We start from the raw sequence: 18815 nt of genomic DNA on the forward strand, positions 1-18815 counted from the left end.
AACGGCTCGGAGAGGTCCTTCCCAATTCTGACGGCGCTGCTGGTGTTGAGCAACGTCATCTTGCATAGCCGTATTAGTTTTGCGGGGATACCAAATTCAGACATCGCGGCATACAGGTAACTCCTTTCCGTACTGTCGAATGCAGCTTTGAAGTCGACGAAAAGATGGTGTGTGTCGATTCTCCTTTCATGGGTCTTTTCCAAGATTTGGCGTATTGAGAATATTTGGTCGATGGTGGACTTTCCAGGTCTGAAGCCACACTGATAAGGTCCAATCAGTTGGTTGACGGTGGGCTTCAGCCTTTCACACAATACGCTCGCTAGAACCTTATAGGCGATATTTAGAAGACTAATCCCGCGGTAATTGGCACAAATTGCAGGATCACCCTTCTTATGGATTGGGCAGAGCACACTTAAATTCCAATCGGCAGGCATGCTTTCATCCGACCATATTATGCATAGGAGCTGATGCATGCACCTTACCAGCTCCTCGCCGCCATGTTTGAATAGCTCAGCCGGCAGTCCGTCGGCGCCCGCGGCTTTGTTGTTCTTTAGCCGTGATATTGCTATTCTCACCTCGTCATGGTCGGGTAGCGGAACGACAATTCCGTCGTCAACGATTGGGGTATCGGGATCTTCACTTTCTCGGTGACATGCGCAGTTGTCACTGTTTAATAGGTTCGAGAAGTGTTCCCTCCATAATCTAAGATTGCTCTGTACGTCAGTCACCAGTTCGCCGTCTTTGTTCTTACAGGAAAACGCCCCGGTCTTGAAACCTTCTGTAAGCCGCCGAACTTTCTGGTAGAATTTTCGGGCGTTGTTCCTGTTGGCCAGCATCTCAAGCTCTTCGCACTCACGTATTTCGGCCTCTCGTTTCTTCTTTCGGATAATACGTCTCTCTTCCTTTTTCAGCTCTCTGTAGCGATCCCACATGGCTCGCGTTGCGCCCGATCGCAGCGTGGCTCTATAGGCGGCATCTTTTCTTTCTGCGGCAGCATGACATTCCTCGTCGTACCAATTGTTTTTTCGGGCTCGCCGGAATCCGATTTCTTCTTCGGCGGCGGTACGTAGGGAACGAGAAATGTTGCTCCATTGCTCGCGCATGCCGATTTGTTGGGCAGTGCTTTCGGAGAGCAGGAGTGAGAGTCGAGTGGCGAATCTTCTGGCTGTCTGTTGTGATTGCAGCTTTTCGATGTCGAACATTCTTTGCGTAGGTAGATGTACGTTTTTTGCTGCACAGAGGCGGGTGCGCAGCTTGGCTGCAACAAGGTAATGATCCGAGTCGATGTTGGGTCCTCGGATCGTGCGTACATCTAATACACTAGAAGCGTGTCTTCCATCTATCACAACATGATCGATCTGGTTTCGCGTTTTTCGATCAGGAGACAGCCAGGTAGCTTGGTGTATCTTTTTATGCTGGAATCTGGTGCTGCAGACTACCATGTTTCGGGCCCCGGCGAAGTCGATCAGCCTCTGTCCGTTACCGGATGTTTCGTTGTGCAGGCTGAATTTTCCGACTGTGGGACCAAAAATTCCCTCCTTGCCCACCCTGGCGTTGAAGTCGCCAAGCACGACTTTTATGTCGTGGCGGGGGCAGCGCTCATAGGAACGTTCCAGGCACTCATAGAAGGAATCTTTGGTCGCATCGTCCTTCTCTTCCGTCGGGGCGTGGGCGCAAATTAGCGATATGTTGAAAAAACGGGCTTTGATGCGGATTGTTGCGAGACGCTCGTCCACCGGAGTGAACGACAGTACTTGGCGACGAAGTCTCTCTCCCACAACAAATCCGACACCGAATTTGCGCTCCTTTACATGGCAGCTGTAGTAGACGTCGCAAGGTCCTATGGTTTTCTTACCTTGCCCCGTCCATCGCATCTCTTGGATGGCAGTGATGTCAGCCTTTACTCTCACGAGGACATCAACCAGCCGGGCAGAGGCACCTTCCCCATTAAGGGACCGGACATTCCAGGTGCATGCCCTCAAATCATAATCCTTAGTTCGTTTGCAGGGGTCGTCATCAGTATAGGGAGGTCTCATCCGAGGCTTTTTTACACTTTTCATTGGGGGCGATTTTTAAGTGGCGGGTCCCAAACCCAACGCACAACCAGCTATGCTGGAATGTTTCGCCTTCTCACGTTAGCTCACTCCCGAACGGATGTTCGGAAGCTACCCAGAGGATACGTGGGCTAATCCCGGCCGTTGTGAGCTGCTTGAACCATATGCAGAAGAATCGTCCTGGCCATTCCCAAGTGAATGGCGATCAGTAACTTTCCCCACTTGCGTGGACTTCTACACATGGAACCATATTTATTTATTTAATATTTATTTATATTTTAAAATTTACTGCTTTGTTGGTATTTATATAAAAAAAAAAAAAAGATACAGTATCTAAATCTGTTTTAAGCAACAAATTCTAATTCACTTTGTTGAACGGGTTTTATAAGAAAATTGCCAAGGTAAATGAATATTATTGGTAGTAAATTCTCACACAATACTTTCGAAGTTCTTATATTTCTTGAATAATACGCGTAAGATATGTATGTGTATATGAGCCACATAGCATATGTATGTATGTGTGTAACTCACATCATTCCATTAACCAAGGCATCATCTGATGATCAATCGCTTTTGTAAGGTAGCAACAACACCAACAACAACTTTGCTTTCGTAGACAAATTTATTGCGTCGTTACCAATGCCACTGTGTAGTTACTCGTCTACAAACATATGAATGTACATACCTATATATAGAGCATCTTAACCAGTTTGCTGGAAGCATTCGAGTCCTGGCACCATTATTGCGTTTGAATAATTGATTGATTGCAAATTTATATACTTAGCATTGTGTGTGCCGCCATACATGCCGTACGCGTGGCATACATTCTACTCTATAGATGTGCGCATGTATGTATGTATGTGTGTATGAATGTAATAATGTATGTGAATCGTTCACTGTCATATTAAGTGCTCGTTGCCAACGATTCACTTGTGTGGTAGGCGGTTATAGGCTGACAAACACACCACGCTTGCTCCGCCCGCTATGCAGACTCACTCAGGCAAACTTATGAATACAGAATCATAAAATATTTTTTGGTTTACTAAGAATAATCGACCCGTTCGAATGAAATATGCCCGTACATATGTATGTAGAAGAACGTATATATAAAAGGTGGTACTCAGTGTTCGCTTTAACCAACCGGAAAGCAACCGCCATGGCGGTATGGGAGGTGTGCTCAAAAAGTAAGGTGACTGTTTATTTTTGTTAAATAAGATTTATACACATATGTTTCACAAATCTTCGAAACAGTTCTGCGAAGCGCTCTTTGGTACGACCTTAGGCCTTTTCGGCGATGTGGTCTTTACCTCCTGAATCGAAGACTTGGCACATTTCATTCATGTGTTTTTTTGTCAGGTTTGGCAATGTGTACAACTCACTGAGTGACAATTCTGGTGAATGCGGAAAAATGAGCGATTACAGTGCCATTTTTCGCCAAAAAATATAATTGTTTTCATCTATTTTCCCCGACAGCGAAAAATCGTCTGGTATACCAAAACACGTCTAGTATTTTTATCAGCTAAAACAAGCAAAATTTGAAATATATAAGTAGTTGAAACTGCAAACATCTGTTCAGGACATGTGCACCAACACAAAAAAAACCAAAAACCAAAACAAAACAAACCAAAAAAAAAAAACATGAAAACCCAAAAACTCCAATGTATCTTTGCAGTGAATTTTCTGAAGTCTCTGTACTTTTTGAACACACCTCGTACATACGGATATAAGTACAAGCGTGTATTTGTCTTTGTACTGCCATGCATGCGCAGACTTTTATAGTGACAAACGAAATGATTTAATAATGATGCATGGAATTCGATTACCCAGTTACTCTTCGACTGGCGCGCCATCAATGCAAACATTTCCCGGGATCAACTTGTTCGCCGAATGCTTTAGGGTTTTTTTCTTTTTACGATTCCCCTCGCATTTTTTTTAATTTTCGAAGCTTTTTCATATGGGGAAAAGGGAAACAAAACAGTTTTTGTAATATAAGTAATTGCATGTATCGACATTAGGGGGGTGCTTATTCTATTCTAAGACATGAAAAAGAGTAAATTTATTTTAATTATAAGTAAATAAATTTTTTCGCATTTTTAAGTTCATTGTTAGAGATCGCTGACAGCAAAGAAAAGTTTTTTTTTTTTTTAATATTATAAAATGTGTTTAAAAAAAAAGAATAATGCAACATAAATCAACAATTTCTCTGTATTAGTTCACTTTTGACTATAAATTTGCAATACCAAAAAACGGAAAAGCCCGTCAGTCACGACATTGATTGTGGAGGTGGGATAAGAACACACACATTCCACATCATGGAATTATTGATCCCGGTTATATTATATAATATAACATTTTCAAGCGTTTCACTCAAGATAGTTTGTAGAAAAGTACAGCAGAAATTCGATGCTTGCACATACTCGGCAATTTCCCTTAATGCATTAGCTAAAAACTTTCACGTGTATAGAGTAACAACAACTCAAATTAAAAAATGAACAGTCCACAAAGAAGTTTGTTAAGCGATCCGAATCTGGTGCAAGTAAAGGAAGAACTCTTTAGATTTCTGAGTTTCCAAAAATGGAAAAGGCGTTGTTCAATTGGCTTGCGGATCAATGTTTGACTGTTAGCTTTTAGCTTTAAAAATGCGTGCTATTAGACTAGAATTAATTTTTAAATTTTACAAATTCCATTCTATAGACATTTCGTACATTTTCAGCCACATATCTTAGATGCATAAAAAATAAATAAATAATTGATTATTGATAAATAAAAAGTTGTAGTAAGTGTAACAAAATAATGGGATGGCACGAATTCTATCAGAATACTTATGTGAACCACCCTAATGTACCTATAAGGGGGGTTGCCAAATCATTGCACTGAAGCTGAAACATTTTTAATATCACGTTTTAATAAAATAAACTGGGGCTTTTATTTTGTGCCCATATTTTTTTAAGTAATCAAATTCCTATTAATGAATAAAAACTTTACTCAATGTAGTCTTAAATTTATAAATATATAGATTTAAATATATTTCCTAGTGTTTAGTAAAACGGCGTTTAGCTTTCAAGTCTGCTTGGATACAGGTAAGGTTAGATTAAGATACATGGCTGCCCAAGCGTGGGTCCATTTGAACAATGAATCAAATTCGTCAAATTCGTTCAAACCGAACAGGGGGAAGAAGATGCTAGGGTTGGAGGATGATGACAAAACGGTGATCACATTGCGTTAACCGCTTCAAGCTGCTGATTAAATTCACATAACGTGTAATGTTTAAACCAGCTACATTCGCAGAGGTAGCAAAAAAGTGAAATCCCAGATATCTGAATCTTAGCCCGACAAGAGCTGGGCAGCTGAGTAGAAGATGCTGAGATGATTCTAGTCTTAAGGGGCACCCGCCGTAGCGGAATGGATTGGTGCGTAACTACCATTCGGAATTCGGGTAGAACGTAGGTTCGAACCTCGGTGAAACAACAAAATTAAGAAACAGTTTTTTTCTAATAGCGGTCGCCCCTCGGTAGGCAATGGCAAACCTCCGAGTGTATTTCTGCCTTCAACAAGCTCCTCGTAAAAATATCTGCCGTTCGGAGTCGGCTTGAAATTGTAGGTCCCTCCATTTGTGGAACAATATCAAGACACATACCACAAATAGGAGGAGGAGCGCGACTAAAGTTTTCGTTCTTATTCATCTTTCGTTCGAAGCTCATCACTTCACTGACTTTAGGAATTTTTTCACTTTCTATTAAGCGTAAAACATTGAAAACAAATTCTTCAGAATATTCTTGAAAATTAATTAAAAAAAAAATCAGTGGAAATTTTCTAAGTCCTGGAGGAGCTGCTCCCCTTGAGGGCATTTCCCGTTTTCAGTTTTTTTGTGATATCTTGTTTACTGAACTCCTAGACACTACTTGCTAGCGTTTTTGGCAGTGAGAATATTTAAACTGGTTTAATACTGTCGAGATCTTCGCCGGTTTCGCTTCTGCAGGCATTTAATTACTATAGCACAGGGACTTATTGAGAACTTTTTACAATTTTTTGATACTTACTTAATTCTAATAAGTTTCTATAAAAATATAGTCCATTCTCCTACAAAAATCAATCAAATAAACACACGTTTAAATTTTTTTAAAAATTAAAAAAAAAAAAAATTGAAATTTTTTTCTTAAAAGTTTTAATCAGAACTTTTAGAAATATTTCGAGTATGCTGTTATGTAGCCCTTTGAATTTTTGTATAAAAAAACACAAGGTTGAAGTGGTTAAAAAAGCATTTGTTTCGCTTCTAAAGGGTGTGTTTGTATCATAACCATAACTGTGGTTTGGTAGCTGAGAATGACAAATTGTGCTGACATTTCTGTTTAGTAAGGTTTGGCAAGTCATTATGAAATGTTTAACGCCAGAGCAACGCTTTCAAATTGTGGAAATTTATTTTAGAAAATATATAAGTTCATAGAGCACTGGCGGCATCTTCGGTCCTTATTTCTTCCAGAAGGACATTTATTGAGCAAAGTGTTGAAGAAGACACCGAAATGCCTATTCGTCGTCGTTCTAAACTGGGTTACAGAATTGTAACAAAAATTAAGATACAAATAGAGTAATTCAAATTAGAGTTAAAAGCGTGGGATGCATTTTGCTTTACTTTCATAACCTTCTGTACATAGGTAGTTGCCAATAGAGTGATTGTAATATTTACTATATCAAGCATCCCACGCTTTTAACTCTAATTTGAATTACTCTATTTATATCTTAATTTTTGTTATAATTCTGTTCTGAGGTAGTTGACTATGACTGATCGTTCGATTTGCTATTACTTCATTATAGGTCCCTTTGTCATTAAAATTTATTTTCTACTTTTTAGTTCGATTAACAATAAAAGCGTGTTTTTTTAGTTTTTTTAAACTATTTTTTATTTGTATTAAAATGCCAATAAGAGCTTATATTTTTGCATAGAAATATTCAGTCGGTGATCTCAACTTTAAACCCAGTCCATCGATTAGCTGGCAAGAAAATAAGTGAGTAACTTCAGTCAGGAGTAAGTAATAAAGTGTATTAAGGACCCTTGGGCAAACAAAGCTTTCTGAATATTTTTTTCAATCAAAACCTAAGATGTAGTCGATTTAAGGTTTCGTGCAGGGTAACCTTATCGGATTTAAGGGCTACATTCACAGCAGTGAGGGATCTCTCCTATTTATTCTGGTAAAATGCCAGCTATATCTGATGCTTTAAAATATTTCATTTGGATATATAGTACAGCTTTGGCAATATCTATACTGATTTTATTCTACAAATTTAAGGCTGGTCGCATTATTGTGAGGGGTGCGGCAACCGGAGCGTTTTTAAAGGGTTATATACAGTAAGAATTTTCAAAAAATCAATTTTTTTTATTTGTTTTTTTTTGAATGTACATGTACTTAAAAATACTCATACAAAATTTAATATCATTCCGGTGAATATTTTCAAAGTTATACGCCAATTTGAAAAGGTGTTCCAGAGGCCGGAGCGCGGTTTTCTCAAAACGGTGTTTTCAAAGTCGGTGACCAACATTACTCGAAAACGGCTAAATCTATTAGTCTCAAATTTTAACACGAGCTTCCTAAATATATTTTCTAGTAATGAATAGAAATTTTTTTTTAATTATTAGGTGCGCAACTAAGTTCTTGCTGTTTTTTGATGAAAATACAAATTTATTCTGAAAAAATGGTTACAAGTCAATCATTGAAAGTATTGCCCATCGCTGGTTACTACTTTTTCTCATCTCTCTGGTAGATCTCGTATACCGTCGCGGTAATATGTTCATATTTTGAGGCTATCCACGGATCAAGCCATTTTTTGATGTCTTCATATGAATGGTCAGCTAGGCCATCGATCGGAACAGGTGATAATCGGACGGCGCAATATCTGGAGAATATGGCGGGTGGGGTAGGATTTCCCATTTCAGTGTTCCCTGGAAGGTTTTAATGGGCTTGGCAACGTGAGGCCGAGCGTTGTCATGCTGCAGAATCACGTTTTCATGCCTCCCCGCGTATTGCGCATAAATTGAAATCGATACCGATCCCCAGTGATGGTTTCGCTTGGTTTTGACAGTTCATAATAAATAACACCAACTTGGCATAACCTTCGCAGCGTGAATGTTCGGACGGGGCGACGACGTAGAAGCATGATCGGGGAGTCTCCATGACTTTCTTTTCTTTCTTTGGATTGCTGTAATGAATCCATTTTTCATCACCCGTCACGATGCGATGAAGAAAACCCTTCCTTTTTTGCCGCTGAACCAGTTGTTAACAGGCGAAAACACGGCGTTCAACATCCCTTGGTATCATAAGGAACCCAAGTCGCCTGTTGAAATCGCTTGGAAATCGATTGGCGGGTAACTCCTAATACTGAAAGAAGCTCTTCTTGCGTTTAATACGGATCCTCATTGAGCAATGCTTCCAATTCAGCGTCGTCAATGGTTTTTGGCCTTTCTTCACGCGGACGGTCGTCAACACTAAAACCACCGTCTTTGAAGCGATGGAACCAATCTTAACACGTTGTTTCACTGAAAGCAACATCTCCATAACCTTCTTGTAGCTCTCAATGCACTTTAGCCGCCGTTTTTTTCGAATGAAAGAGGAAAATCAACACTTCCCGCAAATGACGATTATTCGGCACAAAATCAGACATTTTCACAAAATCAAAAGTATATGATACCAAAACAAAATCACTAATGTGTGGAAGCAGTTTGTTTACCATATGTTTAAGCTTGGTTTATGACGTTTAGGTTATGTTAGAATCGACTAGCACACACTACTGGCGACATCAATTGGCAATCAGCGGGAACTTAGTACTTTTTTTCCTAAACAATTCAAGGCCGCAATTTTGGTCAAAAATCGTTTCTTTTGTTTTTTTAGAAACCGCCATTTTGTCAAGAAAATTTATTTTGCTTATTCCTACGATTAGTTACTAGATTTAACATTACTTTAACTAAACCTGTTTGGTTTTTTAATTTCAAAGGATCCAGTTCAGAGATATAGTGGTCACTGCAAAACGTCTTCTTCGAGAGGAGCTCCAGGAGAGCAGCTGTAGCTCCTTTCCAAATAAGTATTTTTACTAATATTAAGTATTAAAATACAGTTAAAAGATAATAAAATCTATGTATAAATTCTTAGATCAATAAATTTAAAAGTTTTCTTAGAAACAATTCTGGAAAATGTGCTTCCTTTTTTCGGCCTTCTAACTGTATATAACCTTCATTAAGACCTCTGCAGGGGTATCGGGTGCCGGGCATTATTGATGTTACTTTATTACTCAAATAATCTTTTAGATCGGAATGTCTGTTCTCTTATTACCCAATATTCATCTTATCTGCTCACCATACAAAGCGTGCGTATGCCGAATACCAGTCAGCAAAGATCAAAGGTGCCAGTAATATGAAATTAACTTTGAAAAAGTGAATAGGTGTTTTCAAAGTTTCGAGTTCTCTGGACAAAAGTTATGTAATCCCTTCTTCCTCCTCCGAGTGGACGACACTAAATGTTCCGACTATGGACGACACTAAATTGTAGCGTAACATAATTTTTTTTTGTATTAAATTTATTGTAAAAAAAACTCCTTTGGTGACACACTGCTAACGAGCAATTTTTATATTTATTTATATTCCATGGTTGCTGGCAGTGTAGTATGAAGTTTACGTAAAAAACTCTAAAATAAAGTATGTACCTTCAATTAATCCGCTTGAAAATATGCTACGGTAGCTCCATTCAATATTTTTCACGAAATTTTGCTGGAAAAGTCAATATTTTGATTAACTATGAAATATGACTTTATTCAACTGCGTGCCTCTAACGAACATGCAGCAGCACATTTCCGATGTTTTCAATTCCTAGTTTGACAATAGTTCAAATAATATTGCATTTAAATATCTGAGCTGTTTGTGCATTAGCTGATTTTATTGATATTTTATGGCACTCTAGAGAAAAATTAGCTCTACGTGGGCCAAATGACGACACTAAATGGGCAGAGTAAACCTTTCCACAATCGTGTTAGCAAAAAACAAAAACAAAAAACTGGTCAGCTTGCAGTATTGCTGAACGCACTCTCAGGATAAAAATGGGCTATCAATGCCATTGTTTCAATTTTGCTTGTCAATGTAGGCAGCAGAATAGGAATGCACGTAGTACCATATATTATTTCCTAGACGTTATGCGGCGCTTGAGAAAACATATTTGTTGGTGGAAAAAGAAATCATTAAAAACTAATTTTTGCTCAAGTACTTAAAATTACCAACAAATAATTACCATATATAGCTCTTTCTAAAGTTTTTCTTCTTCTAAAACTCAGACTACCACTTCGAGGTGCCCATTTTCGGACAATTGAAGGCAGAAAAAGTAAATAACAATCTGACAATTTTTATAACTGGATTATGCATTGGCATACGTTTATTGTGGACAGTAGAGTATATTTTAGTATTGGCCGCTGTAGCCGAGTGGGTAGTGTCCGGGCTCGAAACCGTGGGCATGAAACTTCAAATGACAGAAAAAGTATTTTTATAATAGTAGTCACCCTTACACAAGCAATGGCAAACATGTGAGCATACAAAGATTGCCCTTTTAACAGGGTAGCCTTTGCAACACTACAAGTGATGAGGTGTAATACGATCCTTGCAGGAAGTATTTCGTGAAGGTCGCCCAAAATCGGTAAGTGTACTCTGCGTTAATTGATAACGCAAATATCGTCAATTGTTATGCGAGTATCAAGAAATAGAGGCATCCTTGGGCATTAGTGGGACTGGCACACATTCAATATTACATGAACATTTGCTCGTCAAAAATATTTGTTCTCGTTGGAAGCCGCATAATTTCACAGTTACCCTAAAAAGCACTCGTGTCGATTGATAGAAAGAAATTTTTCGGAAATTCAGCCGTGGTGGTTCATCTTATTATAACAGGTGAAGAATATTGGATCTATGCAAAAGAGATGGAACCAATTGAATTGGAATTGAGCTCATGGGTGTTCCGAGACGAGCTTAATCCAACAAAAGTTGTTAGCGAAAGAAGCACCTCAAAGCAAATGGTCGTCTGTCGAAAAAAGAAACTTAAAATAGTAAATTTTAAGTGGGTCACCACCATTTGTTTACCAAAAGTTTTCGGAGAATTAATGAAAACCAAACCCAAGAGACGAATCGTCTTTCAGCAATGCAGTGCGAACTCTCACGTATCGGCTCACATAAGATCATTTTTGAGAACTGAAAAGTTGGAATTAAGAGGTCACTCACCTTACAGCCCCGATTTTACACCTAATGATTTCCTTTTGTTCGCGAATATCAAAAATAAAAGGCGAGGTTAACGTTCTTCAACGCTTGCAGTAGCTATTGATCCCTTTGCACAGCACTGTTTGGAGGTATCAGGCAAATACAGAAGTGTATTGATTTCAAAGTAGAATATTTAGAAAAACAATAAAGGCCTTTTTATTATTATTTGACTGTGTTTTCATTATTGAATCATTGTATTTCTGCCATGAAAAGCTCTTAATTTTTTTTTTTTAACATCTGCTGTCTGGAGGTGTCACGAAATTGTAGGCCCCTCCATTTTGCAGAAAAACATCGAGGTGTACACCATAAATTGGAGGAGGATCTGGGTTGAGAAACTGGCAAAGGATGTAAGCTCAAACTAGATATATATATAATTATATATAGTATGTGAATATTTTATATTTTACTGACTAATTCCTACCACTTTTTGGACATGCTGTGAATTTCATTTGAGGTAAGTTGCTGATAGTACTAATATATTTTGGATATTTTAAGGCCTTAAACCTTCATAATAAGCGCCAATAACCTTAATAAGAACATCATATTCATTGAGGGTAGAGTAATCAGCGGGTATTGTTCTAAGTACGTCACGGGAGTATAAAAGAAATACAATTTAATAGTCCGTCCTCCACCGTAGAAGAAGGCATTTAATCTAAAACTGACAGCGTGATAGAATATGTATACTATATATTCTAAAAAAGAGTTCTTGTTTAAGGGGGGCGTAACGTTTTTAAATTTTTTTTTTGCATTTTTTTTTTTATTTTACGCGAAAATCGTGTTTTTAACTTTAACGTGTTCCCAAAAATCGAAAAATTTTTAATTTCAAAAAACCCTCTCGGCGTTACCCGGAGAAAACGATTATCTAACGAAATAACTTTGGTTTTTTGATTTCAGATGATTTAACACCGAGTTATGAGGGGCACCGCAAAACTACTTTTTTTGAGATGCGTCCGAATAATTTCTGCCATTGCCGTATTTTTAAATATTTTTGGATGAAAATTTCACATAATATACTTCAAATGCTATAGTTTTATGTAGTAAAAGATTTGACGAATAAATTTTAACTGTGTCATCGAAAAAAAATCATAAAAATGTGCCTTTTTTCCATGAATTAACGTTACCTCCCCCCTTAAGGATTTAAAATTTTGCTTTTATGCCTTCACGAACAGATATTCAAACTTTTCAATACCTATCTATTTCATTCTTACAAATTTGCTTTCCCACAGTGCTGCGGTTTTTATAGAAAAAAAGCTAACCAGTTGCCCAACTTTAAAAATGGCACAGCATTTAAAAAAATGTTATCAGAAAAAATTAGTAGCAAGCCACCATTTCCGTATATCTCGGATATGTCTCATATGATCGTGCAACGGTGGTTAACCCGTGCGTATGAGTGACGATTCAATGTGAGATAAAATAAAAATATCAACGCATTGAAATGAAAGTGCAAGGTATGAACACATAATTACTTCCTTATTTGATATTGCAAACCAACGCTTGCAGCTGTGTATTCTAAAAAGAAAAAATATAAAAACGTCTAAATCATATACGAAATCCTACGCCAGCAGGAAACGAATCGTGTTAACTCTTTCAGCCACAGTTTTAATATGATGACTTTATAAATAAAACAATTTGATATTTGGTTTAATAAGGCTTTAATTATTAAGAAAAAATTTTTTTTACAAAAATATCTTTTAAGGTTTTTGAGGTACGAGGTGGTTAGTTTACTAACCACTGTGGCGTTCAGCATAAAACTAATTTAAGCAGTAATGAAAAATAAAATGTTATGTTTATGCAAAATACATGAATAATTATTTCTTATGAAAATCTACAAAACATGTTTTGTCTTTGCGGATACAAAGGGGGACTTTACAGGTGCTACATTGCCAAACAGTACGTGCTGGACTTCTTTTAGTGCTGCATTTCGCGCATCTTCGTGAAGTAGATCGCTCTGGCTGATGCATATTACTTTCCGTGCGTAACTCTGTCGGAACTGAAGGCTTATGACGCTTTATCAGAACTGGTAATGGTGTTGACGGTCCAGAGCCACTGAGAGAACGTCTGGAATGCTTGCCGTTCTTCGCCTGAGCTGGTGCTAGTATGCCTTGGTAAACACTTCTGCGAAAGTCTTTTGTATCCAATTGGTCCAATTGTGGGTGGTGTTCTTTCTGGATCTCTTTATATACTAAAAAAGCATTCACAACTGCGCAATCCAAGAAGTGAAAAAAAATTCGGTGCCACCATTTGTGCGACTTTCTGTCGATGGCATAAGTACTTTTCAACTGGTCGAATTTATCAACATAGTTCATGCAACTGTTGTACTGCATCACAGCTTCAGGACATGCTACTTCAGTCCTGTCTCCATTGCGTTCTCTACGAGTAACAACTCCTGCTTTCGTTGGATCTATATAATTGGTGAGAATGAAAACTGATCTTTTGTCTTTCCATTTTAGAACCGCAACGTTCGTGTTACTGACCCTGTAATCATACTGTCCCCGTGACAAATCTTTGTCTTCTTTTAGTTTTGGCAGATTTTTGCGATTAGAATTGACAGTGCCACATGCTAATACATTGTCTTTTCGCAGATCGACTTGTAGAGAATAGCTATTAAAATAATTATCAAAAAATACTTTATGATTTTTATATTTTAAGTCTTCGCAAAACTGACGAACCACCTTTCCACCGAGATCAACCTGTACCTTGTCACCTTCTTTTCCAGTATATATGTCGAAATCTAAACAGTATCCGGACTCTGCACATTTCATCCAGACTTTATATCCGCGTTTTATTGGCTTTTTTGGCATATACTGTTTCAAATAATTGCGGCCCTTGAATTTTATCATGCTTTCATCTATAGCAACTTTTTCTGAAGCATAATAGTTTTTGTCAAAATTTCTTTGCAATATATCCAAGAGAGGTCTAACTTTGTAAAGCTTGTCATAATTAGCTGCGGTTTTATTGGGCATCATGTTGCTATCATTCAAATGCAAGTTATTCAGAAGCCAGCCAAAGCGATTGAGTGGCATAAAAGACGATATGTAAGGATCATGCAGGTCTGGGGCAGAAGACCAGTAGTTTTTATAGCTGGGCATTTTTTTTATACCCATCACCAAATTTAGAGCAAGAAATACTTCTACTTCTTCAGGCGTAGTAGGCGTATATGGCGTTTCTTTTTGCGTGGCGTATAAATTCGTTTGGAAGCAGATTATTTCAACTAGATCCTCTGACCAAAACATGCGAAATAGTTGTGTTGGTGTGACATTCTCCAAATCAATTATATTTGTCGGTACACCTCCACCTCCTATATACTCACTTGGCTCTTCCATTTTGTAGTGTCTCTTCCACTTAGGTTTCACCACTTCAGTTTGATTATGACTGGCTGAAGTTGAAGGCAAGTCTAAATTTGACAAAGGAACGTCATCATCCGAGGTAAATCCATCATCTAACTCTGGCTGTAACTCGGGGGGTATGTCACCGAGCACCATCATACTTTGCGATCCATCATTGTTGTCATCTTCATCTGGCTCCACGCTACATACACTCTCACCATCTGATGGTATGTCTTCTAAAAGAAAGTCTGCAATCTCACGTTCATTCAGTACGCGCGGCATTCTGGAAAACTAAATACAATAAATTATTTCATTAGTTTAATTACATATGAACAACGAACAAAATATGACCTACTTAAGTCACAGTGGTTAGTAAACTAACCACCGTAATATTTGCGCTATTTATAACTTACCTTTACGAGATTCTTTAAGATTTTATCATAAACCAAGGAAACCAACACTAAATAACAGAAAAACACGGAAATTGTAACATAATAAGCACTCTTAGCTTTTTTAATGAATTTCAAACTCTTCCGTTGAAAAATTAACACTGCACTGCATTTTCAAATATTTGAAACAACTCAACCGTCACTTCTCTACTTCAAAGATTGCAACGCGTTGACAAACAAGGGCATAAGGAAGCATAGTAGTACTGCACATTATCGATAGATGGCGTAAAAATATATTTAAAAAAATCGCGAAAAGGTGGTTTCAAAACTAACCACCAAACCTGAAAGAGTTAAAAGCTTTGGTCAAAGGGCTAAAGCATAACCAAAACTCAATTACAAAATATCACAGCATCGCAAATAAATAAATTAGTCAGATAGAAATCCGTAGAAATGGCTATGGAATTAGGAGGCATAGTGGTTGGGTGATTCCGAGAGCAATGCATTCAACATTGTATAATTTTTTACTTTTGTTTTTGTTTTTGTTTTACTCATATTTAACTGCCTTTTTTTCGCCAAACAACCGCATTGCATACAACGCAAGCAAAACAAATAGAAATACCGTGACGAAAATGTTTACCAACAGATGTTACAAAGCTGATAGGGAAAACGGAAAAAGATAGAGCTATCCATACATACACACTGACTCTTACATGCATACAAATGTATGCAGATAAGGCCAAGGGTATACTGCGACAATGTTTAAGAAATAGCAACGAATGTCTGAATTGAAATAATGCAAGTAAACAAGCAAACAAGCGGGCTCCTAAAAGTAAACTAACAAAGCAAGTAAGGAAGTGCTAAATTCGGTTCGGACCAACGTTTTATACCCGGCGCTTCGGAGCGTTCGAGAGCAAGAAGCTAGCAGCAGCTGCCAGCAACCGACGTATGTAAGTGGCAGATGAGCGCGCTAACGATAACACTCGAGAAGGTAGAATGCTACGTAGGCCACAGCAAATCGATAATTTGGCAGCTGCTATGACGGCCGAAGAACTATTATATGGCCCAGGAATAGACAACACAGTGCAAGTAATTAAATTGTTCGTATAACTTCACATAAATCGAAATCAAAACTTTGAATGCGTTTTTCTCAAAACTATGTTTTTTGAACTGGTTATCACTCTACCCTAAAAACCGCTTGGTAGATTTCAATAAAATTTAAACTGCTTTTGAAAAACATAAATAACTCCTGCCTGATAGAAAGATTTCTCTTTTTTTAAATTTCGATTTTTTTTAACAATTAGTTGTCGGGTTTTTCTCGAAAATCTGAAAAATATTTCCCGAGGCCGCCATATTGTTAATTTTGAGAAAAAGCTTCGATCAGGCACAAAATTATCTATTAATAAAACTAATTTCTCTTGTCCCATTGATTTTAGATGAATCTCCAATGACTTGTGATGATTACCGCAAGGGACTGGAGAAACGGGTTCCACTCAAACAGCGATATATTTTGCAATTATTATTATTATTATTTTCAATTTTGCTGAAGTCAAGTCGAAACATGATGTATAAATGAAATGTTTTTATTTTTAATATAAAGCAATTGACTAGCAAAAACAAAATTATTGAAAATCATAATTTTTTCGGGCCTCTGTCTGCCCCTAACCCCTTTAGTGAAATTTCGTTAATTCTTGGCATCCAAAAAACTTATAAGCAATGAGAGTTATAGGCTTTACCATCACAGGGACGAATGTCAGTTTAGCCTTAACACATAAAAAGTAGGCGTGGTTTTGGGAGCAATAACTGCACCAAGTTTTGATAAATTTGATTGAATCGTTATCGAGATGCATAAATTTAATCTAAAGTGGGTGTGGCATCGCCACCAAGTCGAATTGAATTGCATTAATTTTTGCTCGGGTTATCAAGTGAGCTGACAGACATGGCTAAATCGGGTATTCTCATCACTCTGCGCTTTTTAGTATATAAATGGGCATACACCTAATTCTCTTTTTACACGAGTTTGATCTGAGTTAAAAAGAAAAACAACTTTTTTACACGAATTGTTTTATTTGAACACGATTTGCAATAATTTATGAATTTTTCTTGAATCGAATAGAGCAAATTAAGTCTCTGAGGCTCGGTATATTTCGCTCTCGCCATTTATATTGGGTTCTCCGGAAAGTAATTTCCCAACAGAAGATTTAATTGTATTTTTTCACAGCTAACTTCACACTTAAGTCCCATTGCCATTATATGTTTTCACAGCCGATATAGCAAGGCTTATATGTGAATAAGTTCAATTGATTTTACGCAGTAGTTTTTGTTCGGTGCCCTTTTAAATATGAAGAGCAATAAGCAGCATTTTCGTCATATTTTACTCTTTTACTATAGAAAAGGTAAAAATGCTGTTCAAGCCAGAAAGAAATTAGCCGATGTGTACAGAGAAGATGTGTTGACAATACGCCAGTGCCAGATGGTTCTGGAAGGCCGGTTGAAGCTAATAAAGATGCGATAAAGACATTAGTTGATGCAAACCGACGAATAACAACACGTGAGATCGGTGAGAGGTTAAATTTATCGAATTCAGCTGTTTATGACTACCTGAAAGGCCTGGGTTTAACCTCAAAGCTCGATATATCCACAAACAAACGGAATTACTTTCCGAACAACCCAATAATGTATTTCTTAAAATATATTCAATGAACTAAAATGTGTAAGCACGAAATAAATTTTTAAGTGAACTCTAAAAAGATTTTTTTAATACTGTTTCCACCTAATTCTTTTTTTACACTAATTGGCTTTTACACGACTTTCTTGGAATCGTGTACATATATCGCGTAAAAAGAGAATAAGGTTTATGTCTATATTTTTTTCGATTCATTTGAGATGTTGCACACAACCGTTATATGGGAAAATTATAATACATTTATGTACAAGTGCGCGCTGGTTTTATATATATAATTGGCGCGTACACCCTTTTTGGGTGTTTGGCCGAGCTCCTCATTCTATTTGTGGTGTGCGTCTTGATGTTATTCCCGTTTTAAGCCGACTCCGAACGGCAGATATTTTTTAGGAGGAGCTTTTTCATTGCAGAAATACACTCGGATGTTTGCCATTGCCTGCCGAGGGGCGACCGCTATTAGAAATATGTTTTTCTTAATTTTGGTGTTTTCACCGAGATTCGAACCCACGTTCTCTCTGTGAATTTCGAATGGTAGTCGCGCACCAACTCATTCGGCTACGGCGACCGCGCGCGGGTATAAAAATATAAAAATACACCAGCAGATGTACAACCAAATGAACAAACTAAAGTGTGAAGAAAGAAGCAGATATACATACACATATTTACATATACACATACTTAAATATGGTATATGTGTTAGAGGTGGCATAGACCCACGTACATATATATGCACGTGAGGGGGAAATATTCAGAGTCGGAAAACGAGAAGTGAGCCCCAAACTGCAAAACATGCTGACAACCCCAAAGCTAGCTTGAATCAGGCAAGCGTGAGGTGTAATTTTTTTCTCTGCGCCAGCAATCTAATGGCCCGCAGCAAGCAAATACGTAGAAGCCAAATGCACTGTTGTGCATAAAAGCGTGAAAACGGACGGTGAGGCAAACGAAAAATGGAAAAAAATGATTTAAGGACGGGCGTACATATCCAATTTTTTTAGAAAAGCTGCAGCTGAATGGCAATTTTCAGTTTGCATTGAGCCAAAAGCAAGCTTACGCTGCCTTTACGTTCATACATACTTATGTACAATA

General features: G+C 37.7%; 2 protein-coding genes across 2 annotated transcripts in view; both read right to left on the minus strand.

Moving 5' to 3' along the window:
* LOC129241752 (myb-like protein A) overlaps positions 1-18815 on the minus strand; it is a 166165-nt gene that overhangs the window by 135384 nt on the left and 11966 nt on the right. The window lies entirely within an intron of this gene.
* On the minus strand, positions 13873-14942 carry LOC129242073 (piggyBac transposable element-derived protein 4-like). Its single transcript, XM_054878632.1, has 2 exons — positions 14004-14942; positions 13873-13935 (listed from the first exon to the last, which is right to left on the minus strand). Exons 1-2 carry the CDS (start codon positions 14940-14942, stop codon positions 13873-13875), a joined length of 1002 nt encoding a protein of 333 aa, XP_054734607.1.

This window comes from Anastrepha obliqua, chromosome 3 (assembly GCF_027943255.1).
Source record: "Anastrepha obliqua isolate idAnaObli1 chromosome 3, idAnaObli1_1.0, whole genome shotgun sequence".
In the NCBI taxonomy this organism is placed as follows: domain Eukaryota; kingdom Metazoa; phylum Arthropoda; class Insecta; order Diptera; family Tephritidae; genus Anastrepha; species Anastrepha obliqua.